The following is a 10,073-nucleotide window of genomic DNA, read 5'->3' as shown; positions in this document are numbered from 1 at the left end:
TGATGTCATCACGAGTAGTTTTCTATGATGCCTTTCAAATGATATGATTGTTACAGGTGTCAAAACACTGAATGGCAACTTTCAAGCCAGCACTTACCTTTACTGCTTTGCTTGGTTTGAAATGAGTCGTCATACCCTGAAAATCTGTGGAGAGAACGACAGACACGTTACTGAATGAACAAGGAGAAAAATGAATAACGCTAATAGGAACATGAAGCATCGATTGCTCACTTGTTCTCTATCACAGAGTATTATGGGATGTAAAACGAGATCATACAAAGCATTTTAATGTTATAAATGATCTGGAAAAAAACCAAAAGGGACCTGTAGGATGCCTTTATAAATTTTAGGATAAATTATCCACCTGGAGAAATTGTATTGTAGAAGTTGTGTGTATGTTGCAGAGAATAGAAGGTGTCCACTGACATTTATGACTGCATACTAGGACTACAGTTCAAGTTAATGACATGCTTGAAATGTGGAATAAAAGCCTTTATAAGCACCAACCGGTGCAGCGCAACTTCTTCCAGACTCAGCACATATAAGGTAATTATCAAACGCTTTGAGTCAAAGTGAATTGAGCGAGAATTGGAAGAAGAAATGGGAGTTTTAGGGATAAAGCGAGAAGCAGAATTTCCTCATTTTGCCCATTAGGGGTCAGCAATATTCAACGAATCCGGTATCAGAAACAGGACAATGGTGTTTACATGCTGAGGGAGCGTTTTTACAAGATCATAGACTGTAAAAAGTTGAGAAATAGAAGCAGGTCACAGCCCTCAACATTGAACTGTTTGATCAGTCTGGTCATCAGTTCATATGGGGTTCCATTCTGACATAAAAAAAAAACCTTGACCGAGAATAAGAGAAACCGGGTACGAAAGCAGGCACTGTCCACTGGCATCCATCAATGGTCAGGATGTACCATAAAAAATTCTTCTATGGAGACTCCCTTCGAATGAGAGTGTGTGTGTGTGTCTTTGTGTGTGTTGGTCACATGCCTAGGCCTATGATAAACAATTTTCATTCATAAACATGCCAGGGAATGCTGAGCTACCTCGAATACAAAACCTTTCATTCACACAGCTCACATAGTGAAGTTACTTCACCATAAACAAATGGCATCATTTCATCACTAATAAAGGTTTCAGTAGAACCTTTTTAGACACTTATGTTTCACTGTGTAGGTGTAGTGTTAAAGTTCATCTTTTTTCTTTTCCCATACACAATTCGCTTTGGTCATCGCATAGTCCCTTAATCAGCTTTTCGTTTCTGACCACTAGGTTACTGTTGGCTGGATATATTTGGTTGCTGAACTATTCTTAAGCAAGAGTGACATTGCTTGGTTTTTTTTTAAACACTTTAGTGGTGTTGTGCTTGATACTCGGCCACCAGCGCCACAAACACCCACCCACACACACACTTTCCACTAATAGATTGACAGAGAGAAGTCTAAACAGAGGTGGGCTGTCAAAATGTGCACAGCAACAAATAACAACTAATGAAAAAGCCATTGAAGAGAACTGGAGTTTCATTTTATATTCACAAATATGTCTGTATAGTGTCCTTTAACAACCTGTGTGTGTATTAAATAAATATCAAAATAATACATATCTAATTATTTATATACTTTTGAGGAAATTATCCTGTTATTGCTTATTTATGCTTAGTTATGTATAAATCCATTTTACATCTTGTGTTGAGAGACGTAAATTTTCCTGAGGATCATAGCAACAATCAACGATCAATTATATTAATAATTAAATAAGCAAACCATTGAAGAAAAACTCAAACCTGGCAACTTATTCATGGAATCATCCGTATGCTGTATATGATGCATGATAAGAGATGGCAGATATAAACAGACTTCTCTCCCTGCAACAATCTCTCCAACATGGAAAATTAGTTCCTCTGTATAGCATGAATACAAAGTCAAATGACAACAGAAAGTCCCTGATGAGCTTATTTTAAATGTACAAACATGACCTCACCCTCAAAAGAAGACAACACGTCAGAACATTAGACAACGTTCATTTCCTTTTTTTTTTTTTTTTTTTTTTTTTTTTTTTTTTTTTTTTTGGAGCATGTTGGGATATGCTTTTTTTTTCCTCAGCCTGTCAGACCATACTGTACTTGGCTGTTTAAAAGATATGCTGAACATTCCAGAAGACACTGTGTCAGGACGAATAGTTTCCCTTACACAGTCACTGTTATATTTTTGCTTTTACACAATGTGCTTTATCAGGTTTAGGACCAAGGCTGACAGGATTCTGTTACGCTGGGCTTTCCTGGCTCGCTTCATGCCCTTATTTAACTCTCCGGGGTTATATTTAGCTCGGTGTGCTGACCGTAAAATTCTGCCAACAATGCGATTTAAGTGGAAATGTGATAAGTGATCCATCATTAGTAAGGAAATGGCCGTTGGTGCAGACCAAAGGCGGCATCGTTCTCGTTTCAGCGGTTATCACAGGAGAGCGATTATTCTCCTGAGTTATTAATTCTTTATTCCAAGGGAAAACATCTATTTTGGTTTGGTGTCATATGACTTCCTGCTTGGGAGTACATGTTCTCTGTGTTTGTCTTTGCTTTCTTCGGGCCTGTTCACATCATCCTAAAACCCTTTGACCCAATTGGATTCATTTGAAATGGATAGGATCAATTTTAAATGAATAAAAAGTATAAAAAAAAAAGATTTTTCTGTGCCTTCCTGGGCCATTGTAGCACAGATGTTTACGGCTATAATAGTCAATTCTTAGTCACTCTTTGGTCGAGTTTGAATAAAGCACACCTGCCACGCATTAACCAGCAGTCCAAATGGTTTGGCCATGACGGAGATCAAACACGGAGCTTGGGCATCCTCGGTCAGGTTCAGCATAGATAATGAACCGCAAAGTCGAAACAAAGCTCTGCATAAGAATACATTCAAGTACTGATTCGTACCATCTGGACATCTAGTTGTAGTTCCCAAAAACTTGGGCCCCCACCATGCATTTGATTTAGATCAAAATAGCAATGCACAAAACTAATTATGGTGGCAGACGCTTATACTAAAAATGTGACTTAAAATAAAAAAAATTTAAGACGGCTCTCAAAACCATATATAGCTAAAGTTTGGGAAACACAACAGTGGTATGCAAGAGAGATGACAACATGCCTTGTATTTTGGCTCCGCACTTGCAATCCAAAAATGATCACTCTTTTTTGCTCTCTGTCTCTCTCTCTGTGGAAAGAACAGGATAGTTCCCAAGGGTTAAGTCTCAGAATTATTAGACAAGAGATGCAAGGCTAGCAGAATTCACAGAAGCTTTCCTAGACAGCAAGCCTCTATAAGTCCTGTGTAAGAGAAGGGGCCCCTGCTTTTCTTTCCAGGGAATACCATCTAATTGTGTATTTCAAGGAAGAAAGAAAGAAAGAAAGAAAGAAAGAAAGAAAGAAAGAAAGAAAGAAAGAAAGAAAGAAAGAAAGAAAGAAAGAAAGAAAGAAAGAAAGAAAGAAAGAAAGAAAGAAAGAAAGAAAGAAAAAAAAAACCCACACACCCTCCTCTATATATAGGGCTCTAGCCTTTGGGTTGTCCATTGAAGTCTATACATACAGACACACACAAAAAGCAAATTTCCTTCGCATTCCTTTGCCGTGTGGTCGTCCACTTTTCCCAGCGTACAGGGAAGTCAGGGGACTTGATGAGAGGGGGCCCCACTTTGCTTGCTCTGTCCTGCTAAAAAGGAAAAGCCCAGGCATTCCAAGGCTGTGTTTTCATCATCGCTCTCACAGAACAACGGGCGCATTTTTCCCCCTCCACCCAACACAGCGCTGCCTTTGGCGACGTGCGATCAACGGACTGCTGAAACATTGGAGCTCTTATTCAAGCTATCGAGAGCCAGGCTAGGAAAACAGAAAAACATGTCACAGGGGAAGGGCCCTAGGAGGGAGGCCATAGAGAAGTGTGCAGGGATAGCAGGGTTGCTTTTCTCACCGTACACACACATGCACTTATAGATGCGGCTATGTTTTCTATTCAGAAAAAATCAATTCAAAATCCAATGTATGAATGACCGAACCTCAATTTAGATCAAAGTTCAACTAACAATTTATATATTAATTATACATTGTAATACAAGGTTATAATAATGCAAGGCAAAAAAATGCTTTCCAGTACTTCATGGAAAGTAAGAAGTCTGACTGCTTTGTGAAAACCATTCAGCTTCCTTTAGACGATCTGTGATGATTTGCTGAAATGACTGGACCGGTAACACTCAGGCCAAAGTCACAATGGCTGTAAATCGTCTAAATAACGTCTCAGACAGAGGATAATGCTACTCCTCAAGGACAAAGATGTTGGCAGCGGTCATTAACCATTTTAAAAGTACTTCATTTACAAACTGACACATTTACAAAGCAGATTTTCTGTGCATGTTGCTATGTGTATGTTGATGGGGTTTGTGTGTATGTGTGTGTGTGTGTGTGTGTGTGTGTGTGTGTATGCTTGTGCTCATAGAGTTAGCGTACATTCCAGCTGAGCTTCAGCATTCCAAACCCGCTGTCATTTGAAATACTTAGCAGGTTATAAATGTGCTTTTTTTGGATAGGCTTAGTGACTAAATTTTGGTAATGCTTCAAAAATGTTCAGCTTCTCAGACTGACAAAAAATAAATCTGCCAGTGTTTTCCATCCACTTGCCATTCAAAATGGACAGAATCCACAGTTATTCTGTTGCGGCTGACTTTACTATAAAATCGAATGTTTCTTCAGGAGCAGTCGGATATCTATATTTATGGCATGTATTCATGCCGCTATACTCATGGCACTTTTTTCTCTAAATTTAGACATAAAACAAAGAGGGGAATACAATGTTCTCCCTTTTAGAAGATATTGCCATCATAAAAAAGTTGACACGAAAAAACCAATATACATCAATCAGGCATAACATTATGACCAACCGCCTAATATTGTGTCGGCCCCCTTTTGCTGCCAAAACAGTTCTGACCCGTCGATCATTAACAGCATTAACTTCTTCAGCAGTTAGAACACTTTCGATAGATACTGAGCACTGCAGACCGGGAACATCCCCCCCAAGAGCTGCACAATTCGGCCCTTTTCAAACTCACTCAAATCTTTACGGTTTCGTACTTCTAACGCATCAGCTTTGAGGACGAAATGTTTACTTGCTGCCTAATAAATCCCACCCACTAACAGGTGGAAGGTTGAACAATCATCCTGGCACCTGTTAGTGGTCATAAAGTTATGCCTGGTCGGTGTACAGTATACCGTGTTGATCCTTGTTTGTTAGAAGCTATTTGTACCACAGCGATAATAGATTCACAGTTCTAACTGACCAGAAGCTTCTGCCATGGGAAATGTCTTTCAAGAAAGATCTGGTAACACAACAAATAGCATTTTTTTTATCTTATTACATTTTGGTGCCTTTATTGCATAAATGATACCAGGAACTTCTTTCATGGTTGTTCCATTTAATTGTAGCTATAATAAAACAATAAAAAAAAATTGATGACGGAGTTATGCTTCTTTTAACAAGTTGAACAATTGCTAAGGAATAGAACACTTCCAGACATGTTATAGAAAATCATTAGCTTGTAAATAAATCCTTTAACCAGTGAACAGTCTAAGAGGCTGTCTAATGGCAATTAAATACATCCATACCAATAGATTGAGCAGTCAGGTATTTATAGTTCTGCAAGGCCACAGTTAACATGGTGTTGGAGCTGAGAATCGCAGCACTGCACAATCCCAGAGTGCGTTTATGCGCATATTTAGGCTGAAGTAGCCAAAAACAGAACCAAAACTTTGTGAAGATTACAAGGAAATGTTGGTCATCGCCGCCTTTTAGCACGTAGGTGGTATCAAAAGGATGTTAATCACTTTGCGAAATGTCCATGAAATGGTTAGAGACAATAATATTATTGTAGCGGTGTGTTTAAAGTTTGTTTCTAGCCTGGGGTTTCACAACAAGGAAAATGTGCATCTGTAAAAAAAAATCCTTTGCCAAATCCAAAACGCTTTCCATGAACCACCGACGATGACGTAACACGCTCCAAGAAGGGTCGTTTCTTCTTTCTGGTGTGGTTGCTTTTGATACCAATAAAACAATCTGCGTATTTTTGTAATACTAAACCTCCAGCCAAGAGCGGTCACATTTGCTAAGCATTACACGGTTCAAATTATACTGTCACAAAGGTCGTCTCTGGGGCCAGACAGTGATATGGTCGGGTAGCTGTTGTTTGGTGCTTTGAGAATTCGAGTCTCAGGCCAGCTTTAGAATCCAGACTTGTATAGAAATGTGAAGCAGAATTGACGTATCAGCTCGGTAGTGGAAGCCGAGATCACATAAGAAGCCAAACAGCGCTGGTGTGTCATTACTGTATGGTTTCCTTTCTTTCCTATCAACTCTTCAGGCTCACCACTGAGGACATTCACTGCTCTCTGTTTTGTGGCCCTGAGAAGAGAGGAGTTGAAGGGAAATAGCTCCTCCCTGCTCCATTTTTCACAAGGAGGCAAAAAAGCCTGTAGTGCAGCAGCGGCACAATCGGCAGGATCTTATGTAAAGGAAACGGAGCACATAGTCGAGCAGTGAGTCATGCTGTTTACTGGTAAGAGCTAGGACGAGCAGCAGGGAATCACACCCTCCCGAACTGACATTTCCTGGAAAATCCCGCCGTTTCACAGGGCGGAAGGAAAAGCACAGGGAAAAGGGCTGGCGTGACTGCCGGAACTTTCTGCAGATAAAGAAGAGAGGTGGATATTGAAGCAAGGCAAATTCCTCAACTTGGGACGCAGGGATTCGAAAGAATGCAAAGTATGCACAAAACAAAGACAAGCCCATGGGTAACATGGAGAAAGTAACCGACACGATCCCACAGAAGGAACATGTGCACCACTATTTTAAGCTATGGTAACAAACCTGGTGTACTTTACATCGGTGCAGGTGTGTTTGGGGAAAGAAAAAAAAAAAAAAAACAGACCAGTTGAAAAGCCACAGGCCTCTCAGGAACATCTAATCTCATACCCTTATGCTCTTGTGTATGTCTACAGACAACAGCTAATGAAAGAGGGAGGCTTCTCACAAGCATAAACACCGAATCACCCAAATGGGTTCTTAGTTCCAGACGGCTCACCCGCAGCCCAAAACCACAGCGTGGTGTGGTCATTTTTGTCAGATCCAGGAATTGGTGAGAGTAGCAGGAAAAGGGCAGGGTAAAAGCTGGCACATTATGGCTTAAACACCCCCACAGGGCTCTCTCACTGAGGCCTAGGAAGAGCCATGCCCTATACACACCAACCAAAACTCTAGCAACACTTATACCTCCTAAATTAACTGGCTGCATTGCTTTTGATCTGAAATCTGAAAAGATCAGATTATCAATCATCTGCTTTCGTTCCTGCTCATCAATAGCTGGAATCCGCAATGTGTGACCTCCTGGTCTTGGAGATGAAATTAGGACAAATAGCGAAGGTTTGTTTCACGATGACTAAGGCTGATATTGCAGCGTTGGTCAGGAGTTCCTACTCAAATAGAAAGTTCTAAACAGTTTGGAGTTCCCCATGTTGCAAACTAAGTGATTAATCCACCAGCCACCTCAGTTCTGTTCACTTTCAATGTCTGCTTTAAAAAAAACCACAATGAGTACAGTACGCATCCTGTTCTGCTCACCCAAGCATGCAGATCTTACCGCAACTCTTTTGTCAAGCCACACACACAGTCATATTTAGACAAAGGTTTTTGCTGGGAATTATCAAAACTCCACACACACACACACACACACACACACAACTAAATAACCTCTAGCGAGACACACAGCCATTGGTAATGATCGAAGCTACATGCATGTATGTCGTTGTTAATAAACCAGCCCACACTGGGGATCAGCCCACGTGTCGATCTTATAAGCAGAATATGCACTTCCTCTGGGATCCCGAAAGAGGCAGACAGACGACGCAATAAGTGTGGGAGGTCAACGCCACAGACACCTAAGACTGCTGTGAGTCAGAGTAAGCCACGGATGAGGTCACGCTGCTTGCGTACAGTGTGACATAAAGACACATGCTGAGGTGGGACTCCTCCAAGATTTTCCACATCACAAGGCAAAGGTCATTAATAAGCAAGCACTCTGTCAGCCCTAAACCGTGCAATCAGGAGTAATATAGAATGTTTTAATGAGCTTGGGCATTTTTTTTCTTAGAGCAGTTACAGCACAGCACGGTTAGAACGACAGAACTGCATATGTATGTGTAGTAACAACAGTTATGCCATTACTGGCATTTAATGGACAAAAGGAACGAGCGATAGAGAGAAAGAAAGAGAGCTGCATCACACACATAAACCGGACACCCTGTTGAAATGATTCCCCATAAATGGTAAAACGCAGTGCATGCTCGTCAGAAATCAAGTGCACTGCTTGCCTTGAGGGGCCCTTGAATGGCTTGCTGCCTCTGAATGGCCTAATGGCAGCTCCTTTATCAGCCATTGTGGAAATGAATCACATTATCCACTTATGACTCACTTTCCCTGCGAGGGCGTAACCGGCTACCACCAGTCACAGAATGACCTATTGTCGAAATGTTTCTTCAGAGTGGACAATTTGAGATCATTTCATATAAAAAAAATCCGATCCACATAATCAGTCAGAGCCTACCTGCAGCATGCATCTTATGGACAATGCTTAGAATGGGACAGGTTCTTGCAATCAGTGTCTTTTGCACCTTTGAAAAGTCACTTTAAGTCTGGAGTTGTGGATGAAGTCTACCTCTGAGCTGTCTGATTGGGCTGGAATTAGACCACAGTTTAAAGGGTGAAAGCATGAAAAGTTCAAGCGATGAGAAATTAAATAGTACAGTTCTTCTATGTTTTTTTATTATACCCCATGTAAATGCATGGAGGCAGCCTATGAAGGAACAAATGACAAGATTGCTTACAAGTGGCTCTAACTAGCGGCGATGAACATGTCCACACCCACGAGCGCGACGTGACGTAACGTCGCCCCTTTCCTTCTTGCCCTCCCGCGTGCGCCAATTACGCGCAGAAATCGCCACAAATTAATCACAAGTTCTCTCATGTGCGTGGCTCAGAGGCGCGAGCTAGCTGCGCGTGTATGTATGTGTGAGACCGGGGGCAATGTATTTACGTTATAGACACCCACCAACCACCAACCACCACCCCCCAACCACCACCCCTGAATCTCGCGCCACTGAACCGTTGCGCCCTTTGTGCAGCGATTCCGAAGCCCAGACCACGTGTTTCCTCGTGCCATACGCGCGCTCACCCTCCCCAAAAAAAGTCACCAACACGCAAAAAGTTCTTCTTGTAGCCCATGCAGTGCGTCTCTCTTCCTTCATCGCTTCATTTCTTCCATCTATCCCGGGAATGTGTGCAGTGCTTTAAATACCCGAAGTTTACAAAGAATCGGTTTGTTTTTTATTCTTCCTCCCCCAAATCATGTAATATAGATGTGAACGCACGCGCGCGCGCAGCAGCAGCACGAGCGTGCACCGCCTGTAGCTGCTACGAGTCGGAAAAAATGCGCACGAGCTGCTGATGATGTTGTTTACGGGTCTGTTGAGGAATCTACTATCGCACGTGCCCAAAAATTTTGCATTGTGTTTTTTTTATTTATTTTATATATATATATATATATATATATATATATATATATATATATATATATATATATATATATATATAGAGAGAGAGAGAGAGAGAGAGAGAGAGAGAGAGAGAGAGAGAGAGAGAGGAAACTTTATAACAATTAAATAATAAATCGGATTTACTCCATCACCATCATCATCAACACCATCACCGCTTACCTTGTGGACGCGGAATTTCCGCCGGGAATCTTCGCACGAGCCTGTGAGGAGGAATATCCTGAGAGTACGTTTGAGCAAGTCGGAGGCTCCTGGTCTCTTCGTGCTGGTCGGGATGCGCGCGCTGCCGCCGTCGGACCCAAGCGGTGAGCGTGAACTAAGTGAGTCTGAGTCTCAGCTTCAGCTTCAGTCCTCAGCCACGAACACAACAACAACAACAATGTATCGACATTCCACTCGGTGCTTCCGCAAGCATGCGCGTC

General features: G+C 41.6%; 1 protein-coding gene across 1 annotated transcript in view; it reads right to left on the bottom strand.

Annotated features, from left to right (window-relative positions):
* mafk (v-maf avian musculoaponeurotic fibrosarcoma oncogene homolog K) overlaps window positions 1-10,073 on the bottom strand; it is a 14,858-nt gene extending 4,785 nt beyond the window's left edge. The window contains exons 1-2 of the mRNA XM_083523267.1: window positions 9,814-10,073; window positions 98-144 (exon numbers count right to left, since the gene is read on the bottom strand). Coding sequence (XP_083379393.1) covers window positions 98-133 — 36 coding nt within the window. The 5' untranslated portion in view covers window positions 134-144; window positions 9,814-10,073. The remainder of the gene's footprint in view (window positions 1-97; window positions 145-9,813) is intronic.

The sequence above is a fragment of the Silurus aristotelis genome (assembly GCF_946808225.1).
Source record: "Silurus aristotelis genome assembly, chromosome: 21".
Lineage (NCBI taxonomy): Eukaryota > Metazoa > Chordata > Actinopteri > Siluriformes > Siluridae > Silurus > Silurus aristotelis.
The sequence above is the reverse complement of the archived record's forward strand: the minus strand, read 5'-3'. Positions and strand labels throughout refer to the sequence as shown.